Here is a 12527-nt window from a genome sequence, read left to right as displayed (position 1 = left end):
ACGGGGCCACGCACTAGCACTGACGCCGCGTGGCCAAGAGCAAACAGTGATGGCAAGAACAGACGAGTAAGCAGCAGGCACTGGCCCGGGGTGAACTGGTCCCCATGCCACCCTCAATTTCAGTGAGCACCTCACTGAAAATTGGAGAAGAGCCCACATAGGTCTGAAAGGAGTCCTGCTGTTTGCCTTTCTCAAATGCCCATGTCCATCTGTCTGCCGCTGGGCAGGCTCGCCAAGGAGTCTGGGCCCCTGGTAAGGACCGTTCTTGGCTGGTGTGCCATCAGCTCATGCTAAGTGCCTAGTATCTATTCCCTCTCTCTCTGTTTCTCCCCCACTCTTGCTCTCTGTCTCTTTTAATGGCTTCTTTCTTAGACCGGGTCCAGCCCCCTCTGCTGACCGGCCTTGCACTCCACCGCCGACTACAGGACGGCACTGGGTTGGCGTTAGGGTTAAGCTGTCGTGACTGCAGCTCCTGAGGCAGAACTGGTTGACACACAGCCCCTGAGCAGTGTCCGCCCGGGCCTCTGTGAGCAGCTTCTTGGCTCCGAGGCTTGGCCCCTTCTTGGTCTCAGGACACTGCTCTGCACACCACAGATGTCTGCTCTGCTCAGGACCCCACTGCGGCTGCTTCCTCCTCACGGGGCCCCTAGCTCCTGTGGCAGCTCCGCTCTGAGTCTGTTCTCTGTGGGCCGGCTCACCCACCTCCACCATCTGCTGGTCTTCTGGTCCCATTGCTCCAATGGCCACTGCTCCAAAGAACACGCTTCTTTCCGGGCATTTGTCCCTCGCGAGGTCCCCCAGACCTCTGAGACGCTGGCTGATTGTATCAGAACACTCTATCGGTTTTACGGCACCGCTTTGACAAACAGGCCAGTCCTTAAATGGATCAGTCATAAACTGACCGATCCTGTTAGATGGCTCTTCGAGTCTGACAGCAAGCCCACTACTCATCCCCACAGGCCATGTACACAGATAAGCTGATCCGTCCACTGCAGACTGTTCACGTGACGCGCAGAGCAGCCAGACCTCTGCGGGATTGCCACCTGACCACTGGGGTCATTCCAGACCCAGAGCCAGAAGGGCCACATGAGAGAACACCCACTCACACAGATGACCACATGTTTAGCTGCCTGAAATAACACATCCTCCTGCCCTCTCACGTCCCGTGGGCCGGGGCTCTGGCTGGGGCTTGGCTGGGTCCTCTGCTCAGAGTTGTGCGACGCTGTAATTAAGTCCTTGGCCATAATTAGTCATCTGAGGCCCTGACTGGTAGACAGAATCCCACTCTGCTGTTAGGACATTTCTTGCTCACTGTCAGCCAGAAGCCAGCCGGGGCTCAGTGTTTCCTGTCACATGGGGCTCCCCTGCGTGGTCACTCGCATCCTCAATGCTTGTCAGGGAGAGAGGAGGGGACACCGCAGCCCTACAGCACGTCGTCACGGCTCACGCGCATGTAGTCTGTCTGAGAAACAAGACGGGTCACACCACACTCAGGGAGTATGGAAGCCAGGAGGGTCATGGGCCTTTGCCCATCACAACCCACCCTCTGGCCCCCAGGACCTTGGCACATGCAAAAGGCACCCCCCCCCCCCACACCCACACACATACCAAAACACCCAAGCGCACACACACACACACACACACACACACCAAGAACCTCATCCCATCACAGCATCTTTGCACAGCTCCGATTGCGTGCTGCTGTGGCGTCCGGCCATAGCCTCCCTCCGTGCGTCCATCTGTAAAGCGAAAGGTCGGATCATCTGCTCCCCACATGCCGAGTGCAAGTGAGGCTGTGAGATCCTTCTGGACTCAGGCCTCATTCCAGTCTCAGCCTTGACTCTCATGCACACATCACATCCTCTGGCCCCTCTGCTCCCTGGAGAGGAAAGTGAAGGTTAGCAGAGCCCGCACAGAGCAAAGGCCGGCTCAGCCCTGCTCAGCAGGGTGACAGTGCCCAAGTGTGCAAGTGACCTGGCTCCACGAGGTGAGGGGTGGGCCTTACCTGTGCGGGAAAGGTAGCACGGGAGGAGCCAGCCTAGGTGTGTGCAGACGTTGGAATAATAAGCAGATGCACACGTTATTTGAGCTGTAGGACTTCATTGGTCCCATGCGAAGCTCCCTCTGTGTACACGGACTTGGTCCATGCCAGCAGCCTGGCTGTCTTGGGGCTAAACCCCAAGATCTCACAGAGAGCACCCCTCAGAGGCCATCCCTAGCAACAGGCCTGTGCGGACATCGTGACACATGCAGTGTGCAGATCCTAGCTCCCCATTGGATAGCCCAGATCAGTTCTTCAAAGTCTGTATGAAAAGAAAGCGCCAAAGCTCTGTGGTGGGTCCTGCCGGGGTTGTGGGACTGAGACCTGGGGCTCAGAAGCCCCTGGACGCGCGGCTGCCTTGCCCCCCAGCCACACTTCGCTCTTGTCTGCCCCGTTCCAAAGCCCTCCTCCTGCGGGGCAGTCAACACTGCGTTTTGTTTCGTCCCCAAAGGATGGAGCGTTGGCACGGTCACCATCAGGCTGTCATGCCAGAGATGATCGAAGGGACGCTACGCAATCTCAGTGCGTAGATTTTTCTAACCTCACAAAGGACTCAGGTGTAGTTGAGCTGGCTGTATTTAAATACGTTTGAAACTTGGGAATAAGAAGGGGCTCCTGCATCTTTTTTTTGGTGGGGAGGGGACAGTTCTCTACAATTCTGTCATGTTCTGTTCGTTTCTAGTGTTCCAGTAATAAAACTAGCCATTTATTGAGCACCTACTAAGTGTCAGGCAATACTGTTGTACCAAATCTTTTTCTCCACTCCACAGCAGCAGATACTGTTTCAAAGACAGGAGACTCAGAGGCTAGTCAAGGGCCCACAGCTTCTCACTGATAGCCGGCAGATACCAGGCGTTTCCCCCTTAGTGTGTCTACAGCAGACTCGCCCGCGGTTTCTTAGTGTGAGCGCTGCAGAGAGGCCGGGCAGGCAGCCTGGCGCCCTGAGCACAGGGCTGGATCCGTCAAACCCAGTGTCCACGACACCGGTCTCTTCCTGTCTGCTCAGCCGCCTCATCCCCTTCCCCTTCACGTTCTGGCCCCACTGGCCTTTCTCCTGGGGGTGGCTGCTTCCAGGTACGCTCCAGGAGGGCTCCACTCACAGGGACCCCGCGTGGCAGATAGACTGTCCCCAGTGTCTAAGCTGCCATCTGTATGGAAGCCGATGGTCGGGGCTTGCACCCTGGGCCTCTGGCCAAAGTCCACAGCTCCCCTTGGGCTGCTCCACAGTGCAGTGCAAGGGGAGGGCGGGGGGTGTACCTGGCACTCTCCCAGGGCTCAGGGTCCTACTCTGAGGGGGAAGAGACTCTCTCTCCCTGGGAGAGCTGGCAAACCATTAGAGGCAGCGAGTGATTAAGACCATTCATTATGTGTGGATCATTGCAGTCGGATCCCCTTCCTCCCCTCCTCTCCCCACCTTCCCGCTGCCCTCCTAGTATTGCTGCTACCATGCCTGTCCCTGGATTCAGTATGTCGTGAGCCCTTATCTGTGCCCAAGCTCCGGTCTAGCCCGGAGTGAAAGACAGGACTAAGGTCATGATAGCGGACCGTGGGGGAAAGGAGACGCAGTCTATGTGAGATATGGAAATAATAATCATTTAAAATTTATCAAGGGGTCACCAGGGTGGGAACGGGGAGAGAGGGAAAAAGGAGAAGCTGATACCAAGGGCTCAATAAAAAGTAAATGTCTAGAAAAGAATGATGGCAATGTATGTACAAATATACCTGATACAATTGGAGTATGGATTGTTATAAGAGCTGAAAGAGCCCCAAATAAAACGATCTTTTAATTAAAACAAAGAAAACAAGTAAATCAAACAAACAGACAAAAATGGCCACTCATTACCTCACTGCTGGGAAGATTCTAGGTACTTCTCTGGCTTTGGGTGATGCTGCCGTCACATCCGGAGTAAACTGCTCTCTGGTTTTCTCGCAGTTGTAAGGGCGTATTCATCTTGTCTATCGAAATAGCAACATGGCGTTCAGTTTTTTAGAAATGGTGATATAGCATGTCTTCTAGGATTTGGAGAAATGGGCACCTTTAAGCACGGTGGGCAGAGTAAGTTTACTGTGCCACCCTGCCCGATAAACACATGGGTCCATTGAAGGGCGGAGGGATAAATGGCCCAGTGAGCCTCCCCTTTCGAGTTCTCAGGTCTCTTGCTTTGTGATGGTCGGACCAGGGTGCAGCTGCCTAAGCAGTTCCCAGCTTCAGCTGGCAAGGCTGACTTCTTGCAAGACATCTCCAAGGAGAAGCCACATGGACCTACCCCGATGCAGCCCTGGGTGCTGGAGTACCTGTGTGGAGACCCTGCCAGCGCTGAGATGCTTACACATTCACTGACTTGGCTTTCCCCCTGCAGTCAGTGTCATTGCGTCTGTTTTGTGAGATGGAGGAGGACTTTGTGGATTGGTGTCAGACATATGGGTTAATGGGTTAATATTGGACGTGTGGGCTTGGGCAGCACTGGGTGGGGATGTTTTCTTGATGCGCACTTACCTCTTAGACATGAGTTTCTGTGGATTTGTTTCTCTAAAGCACCCAGACTAACACACAGCCTCCGTGCAGTCTTCAGAAAAGTAATCTGGTTTTCCTAAAGGAACTCTTTTTAAAATAGACTGTATTGTGGTTTGAGGGCCGTGAGTCTACACTGTGCCATCTGTTCTGTTGTTAGGAGCCCCAGTGGCGCAGTGCGGGGAGCGCTGGGCTGCCAGCAGGAAGGTCAGTGGTTTGAGCCCACCATCCACTCTGAGGGAGGGAGGAGAGGCAGTTCCCTCCCGCAGATCGGCAGCCGTGGATGCCTTTGAGCCGTTCTGCTCTGTCCCACGGCAGCATCAGTGCGCCAGCACGCTCACTGTGTCCGTCTGGTTGTCTTGTGTATATCCATCTAGCTTCCCAACCCCTGCCCTTGTCATCCTGGGTCCTGGTAAATGCTTACTGTTTGGTTTCATTTCCGCTGAGTTTTAGAGGACCTCAGTTCTCCACAAGCGATACCATTTAGTTTACACGCCTCCGTCATTTGGCTGAGAGGTGACCTCTAAGCATGGTCTGGGTGCGAAGGTGAAAGGACATGCCGGGCAGTAGGCGCAGAGGCTCCTCGATCTCCCCTCGGCCTGTGAGTCTGGCTGTGTTGTAGGGTTCCGAGTTCTGCCTGATGTTTTGCCCTCACTGTACCCAGGTGGATTGCTCACTCTTTAAGAAGAGGGATGTGGTGGTGTTGGGGAGGGAAGAGGAGCACTTGTTGGGTTTGAGAATCCCTCTGTGGGGGATTAATCACCCTCAATTATGCAACCGCTTGTTGTCAGCGTGGTGAGTGACCTAGAGCTCCCTGGTCATTGCCGTGTGACACTCGGGGCGCTTCCAGCCTCCCTCACCCACGACTTGCTCCTACACAGTCTGACACAGCCTTTAAAGTGCCCCATGCTGCATTGGGTTAGTCTGGGTAGACTGTAGAGAAACAAAACTCATGGACACTCCTATGTGTGTAAGAGAGAACTTTATATACAAGAGCAATTGAGTACTGAGAAAACATCCCAGCCTAGTCCAGATCCAGTCCATCAGTCTGATATTATCCCGTATGTCAAGACTAGTCCATAAATCCTTCTTCAGACTCACGCAGCCATGCAATGACACAAATGCAGGAATTGCACAGGCCAGGGGGTGGGAAGTCTTGTGCATCCGGTGGTGGTGGAAGCACCTCAGCACTGGCAGGGTCTCCACGTGGCTCCTCCAGCTCCAGGGCTCTGGATCCATCAGGGTAGCTCCATGTGGCTTCTCATCAGGAATGTCTCCCAGGACTGAGCTTGTGTCCCGCCTCCAGCAAGCTACTTACCTCCTTAGTGTCTCCAAATGAGGGCATCAAGGTGCAAACTGATTGACAGGCTAAACTCCATCCCTTCACTCTTAAGTCTCAAATTGACACTAGATTATGTAACTACCACAGACTACCCCTTGTCAATTTGACACTTTCGTACCACCATTTAGCCACTTTTAATTTTCAAACAATAAGAAAATCATATCTGTACCTAACAGGATAAAACTAAAATGCATGCAATTTAATATGTGCCACATAACATTCTGTAAGTGAGCAAAACAAAAATATCCTATGCCTAACGATTGTAGTTAAGTAACACCTACACTATAATCCTATGACTATATTCCCCCACCTATGAAAATTTGCAAGCCAGCCACTTCATGCCTTTATCCTCCCCATTTTGGGCATTCAATTTCTATACTGCCCACTTACATCAACCCAGTGCTCTTAGGAGACAGTCATAATTTTTGACGTGAAGAATCTTCATTTGGAACCTTGTGAATCCACATCCATAAGCAAAGCCAAATCAAGACAGGCCGTCCATAAAGTCTGCAGCAACACGCACCAGTTCACAGGCTCAACATCCTTCTCTTCACCTGGTCCGGTCTGGCCAACTCAATGTGGGCTGCTTTACCAGGGTGCCCATTGGTCATCTTGCCTTTAGACCATGGCCCCCTCACGCTAGGTCATGAACTTCAGACCAGTCAACCTGTTCTTGTCCTCTTCTCTCTTTCCCGTAAACCAGGCCCACAGGTGTCCGTGCCAAACTCAACCCATCCCCTTACTGCTGCGTTTACCCCACTTCCACTCAACAGGTGGATCCAGGTGGTCACCTAGCAAGCATTTCTGCCTGCCCACGGGCTCCCTTTCACGTTCGGTCCCAGAGAGGGGTTTTCTCCATGGTTCCAGGTTTGGGACACCACCTTCTGCCAAATCACCGTCTTGCTCTAGCAGCCTCCTCCGAGTTAGACTGAGTCGCCCGGTTCTCTGCAAAGCCACTGCCCCCGAGGTGTTGGTTCCAGCAATAAACACCTTTCGTATGCTAATATACAATGTTCTTTCTGCTTTCCTAGCAAAGCCCTTTTTATCATTAGCCTCAGAAACAGCATTCCATAAAGACTGAGCCGAGCCTGTTTTACTGCTCTGTTATTTGTAACGCTCCTCCATTGAGTGATCCGTGATGGGAATCAGGCTGTCTCTGCCAGTGAGGTGGTGACTGGCTAGCATGGTTTCAGCTCAGTTCCTCTAAGCGGCTGAGTGTGTTGGTGATAAGATGCGGTCAGCATGAAGAGCCCTGTGCAGATAAAGCATCTTTCGGATTGGGCACCCAGATCAAGCACTCTGTGAGCGAATGTGGAGCCTGAACTGCACCCAGGCGTTTGAGACGAAAAGTTGGCTCAAAGGCTGTGCATTGCGAGTACATTCCAGTGATGAGAACGCTACTGCCCAGTTCTGCTGGTGTGGAAGGAGTGGTTGGGGCCATTGTGCTCAGGCTGTGTGCCTACAGCAAATCAAAGCAGGGCATTTCCCTCTGCACCCAGTGGTTTCCAGAGGGGAAGACACACGTCCTAACAAAGTCTCTACGCAGTGCCCACATCTCGCCTCCCAAATGAACACCTTAGTGTTGCGTAGGCTCCCGTGAAATTCAAGTTCAAATGAATGAGAACAGTGTGCAGGGTAACCGTCGTGTCCCAAGGAAGCCCACGTTGTGTTCACTCACATCTGAACCTGTGGGGGCTGCTCTCGGGCGGAATGTGTAGCACCAGGCTGAGAAGGACCAGAGACAGCTCCTGGTATGCCGCTTCCTCTCCCCAGGGACACATGGAAGGAGAAGTCTGGGGGCTGGCAGCCCACCCGCTCCTGCCCATCTGCGCCACTGTGAGCGACGACAAAACGCTCCGGATCTGGGAGCTGTCGTCCCAGCACCGCATGCTCGCAGTACGGAAGCTCAAGAAAGGTGAGTGACAGCCGCTCGCTCTACAAACACCAGAAGGCGTCGGATTCGTCCGCGCATTCCACAGAGAGTTCTTGGTGGTGGGAGTCGGGGCTGTGGGCATTCAGCGTTGGCTGCTGGAGCTCCTGTGAGCTACTCCAGGGCAGTCTGACCCAGGGACCCATGCCAGTGTTCATCTTCCCTGAGCTGCACAGACGTCTGCCACCTGGGGGCAGTGTGTCCTTCCTCTTCTCCTGGAGAGTGGAAACACTGTGTATCTATTTTTATGTCCGGCTGTCTCCAGAAACCATTTCCTTCCTGAAAATGGAGGCTGAGCTCCGTGGAGACAAAAGGATAGGTAGGGTCAAGAGCGGATGTAAATAGATGTTGAATAGAGATCTGTCTGTCTTGGAAGGAGGACAGCCAGAGTGCCCTTTAGAACGAGGGCGATGAGACTTGGTCTCACGTACTTTGGACGCGCTGTCAGGAGAGAGCAGTCCCTAGAGGAAGGCGTCATGGTGGGGACAGTGCAGGGGCAGCGGGTCAAGGAAGGCCCTCGATGAGATGGGTGGGCACAGGGGCTGTGGCCCAGGACTGACAGGGCTTTGCTCTGTTGTAGATGGGGGTCACTTTGGGTTGTAGCCAACCCGACGGCATGGCACATGACAACAACCAAACAAATGTAATGGATACGTGCTCCCTCACTCCCTCCCTGCCACCCAGCCCATGCTGGCTTATAGCGATCGATCCTATAGGGCGGGTAGAACTGACCCTGTGGGTTTCCAAGAATGTAATGGAAGTAGAGAGCCCCATCTTTCTTTTTGTAGTACAAAGTATATGTACTACAACACACACACACACACACACACACAACTAAGCACACCCACAGCCATCAAGTGGATACCAACTCATAGTGACCTTGCTCCTGTAGGTTTCTGACCTTGAAGCCATTTACAGGAGCCAACAGCCTATCTTTCCCCCAGAGTGGCTGGTGGGCTTGAACCACTGACCTTGAGCCATGCAAAGCTCCTTGGTCTATGCATTCGAACACGAAGCCACTAAGAGGCACAGACTCAGCAAATACTCCGGGTGCTTTCTCTGCGTCGGCACTGCGGCTACCGAGAAGAGCAGAATCATCAGTGAGACAGTTAATGTCTATTGTGCCAACCTGGCCAATAAACACATGTGGGGTTAATAGAAGGGCAGTGAGATAAATGGCTCAGTGAGCCTCACCTTTCGAGTTCTCAGGTCTCTTGCTTTGTGATGGTCGGACCAGGGTGCAGCTGCCTAAGCCAGTTCCCTGCTTCAGCTGGCAAGACTCACTTCCTGTGAAACATCCCTGAGGAGAAGCCACATGGACCTACCCCAATGCAGCCCTGGGTGCTGGAGTAGCTGTGTGGAGACCCTGCCAGCACTGAGATGCTTACACACTCACTGACTCCACTTTTCTCTTGCAGTCAGCTTCATTTCGTGTGTTTTCTGAGATGGAGGAGGACTATGTGCATTGATGTCAGACATATGGGCTAATGTTGGACTTGTGGACGTGGGCAGCACTGGGTTGGGGTGTTTTCTTGATGCGCACTTACCCTTTATATAAAACTCTCTCTTATACATGAGTTTCTGTGGATTTGTTTCTCTAAAGTACCCACACTAACTCAATTAGAGATGGACATGATTTGAGCAGAATCCCAGAAACCAAGGGCCCATTAAGTTTGGGTAATTTGAGGAGAGGCTGCAAAAGGGACTGTTCATAAGTGGTCGGCTGGACGGATGGAAATGACCAAGGATAATGGCGCATGATGCACTTAGTGATCGCTGTGTGCCACTAGCAGCCCTGAGCCCAGAGGACAAGGAGAGGAACCCCAACCCTCTGCCCTCCCTCCACCCTGACCCCCCTCCAGCCTCCTGCCCATACTCCCTTTCCACCAACCACAAGAGAGAGGACCCGGAAAACAGACCAGCCTCCGTGCCTCCGACCGGGACGGGGAGGAGCGGGGTCGGAGAGACAAGTGGAAGATGGGGCACTAGTCAGGGGCTGGAGGAGGGTGGATCCATCTGTGCATGACGAGAGAGGTACAGGTTCTGTGTCTGCAGGAATTCTTAAGACAGGATGAGATCGGACTCCGGCCTGAACACCGAGGTAGAGGTGTATGGGGAGTTTATTACAGGGACAGAACACGAAAACGCGCCAGGGCATTAGCAGCACTGCTGATGCTGGCTCACAACGCTGCCTGGGGTCTTCACGCTCCGCCCACATGCTGTCAGGAGAGGCCGTCCTGGAGAAGGGCAGCAGCATGGTCACGCTGCGGGGCAGGGAGAAAGAGGAAGGCCCGGTGAGATGAACTCGAACAAGAGGATGGCGCCGGACCCGGTGGGCTTGGTTCCGACGTATGCAGGTTCGCTACGAATCAGAACCACGTAGAGCAGTGGTTCTCAACCTTCCTGATGCCGCAACCCTTCAGTGCAGTTCCTCATGATGTGGTGACCCCCAACCATAACATTATTTTCGTTGCTACTTCATCACTGTAATTTTACTACATGAATCAGGTGACCCCTGTGAAGGGGTCATTCAACCCCCAAAGGGGTCGCGACCCATGCGTTGGGAACTGCTGGCCTAGAGGGACCTAACAACGACAGTGTTGACATCAGCAACGAGGAGAGACCTTTTCGTGACCTCTCCCGGATTAGGAAACTGAGGCTTCAAGAATTTCAGAAGTTGGCATACAGTTGTGCAACTAGGGAATGGTGAGACTGCATTCGAACCGGACAGCATGGCTCCAGCGAGCACACTCAGAGTGCCCGGCATGCAGAGCACTGCTTCCCTCTGCCAGCCTCTTCTCCTGGCACCAGACTTCCGAAACAGGATTCAAACCCAGGTCTGACTTCCAAACTCATCGACTTAACCGGCCCCAGATTGAAAGATGCTGACGGCCGTGTGTTGTAGGGAAATGATACCCCAGGTGTCCGTTGGATGTGGAGAATTTGCATGTCGGTCAATGGTCTGTTCAATTGGCTCAGCAGGTCGCAAAGACAGCGACGGACATGTCTTGGACAGAAAGTGGTGCTGGCAGTCTTGGCCCATGATTGCGAGTCTCACGCTAACTGTCGAAAGTGCCCTGGTGTGGACCGGACTGGTTACCCTAGTCTTGAAGACACCCCTCAAAGGCACTCTTGTCTTTGTGTTCCTTCAGGACTAGCGCTCTGTCAACTCTTCAGAGGTAGATAATGTTTGCCAAGTGACTCGGTGAAGACCCAGGAGAAGTGACCGGTGGGAGACTCGCTCTCTGCGTGCACACCATGATCGCTGCACAGAGGGGTTGATAGGAAAGATCCGTGATTGCAAACGCCTGCATTAATGTCAAATCCCTGGCTGCATTTACTAATGTCGTCACAATAAGAATTAGTGTGTGTGGGGAGGGGGGTATATTTTAAAATGAGATTCCTACTCAACACCCCCCCCCCATGTCTATAATCTTCCCCCAGAAATGCCCATCCCACTGCCATGAGTTGCTCTGACTCTCTAGGACAGGAGAGCTGGTCCCCAGGGTGTCCGCGGCTGCGAGTCTTGACGGAAGTGGACTGCCTGACCTTTCTCCGGCAGATAGAGGCTGGTGGCTTTGAACCCCTGACTCCTCATCTCAGAGGCTCAGTGCTTGACCCCTGCGCAACCTGCTCTCCTTCCCACGCCTAACGAGCAGTGGAAATCACCACCCCTGCTGCCCCGTCAGCATGGTGTTTCCGTGACAGAGAGACAGGAGGAGAATCCCGCCCCCTCATCCACAGACAACAGAATGAGATGGCGAACAGTCCGACGACCAAGGCCTCTCCCGCAAGGTTCATGCCTAAGGCTCGGCACCCCGCCAGGGGTTTCTGGAAATCTGATTCCGCAGCTCACCTCGGTCTAGATCACCGCGCTCTCAAAAGCAAGATGCTCTTTTACTCCTTCTCTCTGGCCTTCGCTCATTCCACCTGTCTCCAGAGAACCTCCGTTTCCTAGAAAATAAGAAACGAATGGCCAAACTGTACAGCAGTTTTGAAAAGTGTATTTTTTTACATTATGGCCATTTTCCTTGGATTTGGGAAGATGCTGCTGCTGCTGCGGTTGTTGTTGTTGTTGTTGCAGCTGCTGTCTAGTCAGCTCCATCCCATAACAACCTCATGCCTCACAGAATAAATCACCGCCGGGCCTGCACCGTCCTCACAATTGGTCTTCTACCTGGGCCCGTCGTCTCGGGCACAGTGCCCATCCTCTCCTTGAGGCCCTTCCTGTGTCAGTGCCCCTCTGCTTGACCAGGTGGGATGCCCTTTTCCAGGGACTGGTCTCCTGACAACGTGTCCCCAGTCCATAAGACACAGTCTGGAGGCTCCCTCCCATGGTGCTCACAGTGCCGTGCTAGGTAAAAGCTACCGTTGGGTGCCAGGGTGCCAATCTGCCCTCCTCTTGGCGTGGTTGGCCTGCCTGCAGGGCGCGGGTCCTCACTGTGTCCCTTGGCTTTCTTTTAGGCGGAAGATGCTGTGCCTTCTCCCCCGATGGGAAGGCCCTGGCCGTCGGCCTGAACGACGGCAGTTTCCTGGTTGTGAATGCTGACACAGTGGAAGACATGGTCTCCTTCCACCACAGAAAAGAGATGATCTCAGATATTAAATTCTCAAAAGGTGACGGTGACCACCAGTGCTATAAGCAATAATATTGTCCTGGGATTGAAAACAAAACAACACTTTGAAGAGAAGGCTTTTTTTT

At 53.3% G+C, this 12527-nt stretch overlaps 1 protein-coding gene across 1 annotated transcript in view; it reads left to right on the top strand.

The window, feature by feature from the left end:
- EML6 (EMAP like 6) overlaps positions 1–12527 on the top strand; it is a 188246-nt gene that overhangs the window by 119101 nt on the left and 56618 nt on the right. The window contains exons 19-21 of the mRNA XM_045294098.1: positions 4714–4760; positions 7669–7810; positions 12290–12442. Of these exons, the coding sequence (XP_045150033.1) occupies positions 4714–4760; positions 7669–7810; positions 12290–12442 (342 nt within the window). The remainder of the gene's footprint in view (positions 1–4713; positions 4761–7668; positions 7811–12289; positions 12443–12527) is intronic.

This window comes from Echinops telfairi, unplaced genomic scaffold, assembly GCF_000313985.2.
Source record: "Echinops telfairi isolate 266 unplaced genomic scaffold, ASM31398v2 ScPeMD7_2573;HRSCAF=3158, whole genome shotgun sequence".
Classification (NCBI taxonomy): Eukaryota; Metazoa; Chordata; class Mammalia; order Afrosoricida; family Tenrecidae; genus Echinops; species Echinops telfairi.
This window is presented reverse-complemented; position numbering and strand designations above follow the sequence as displayed.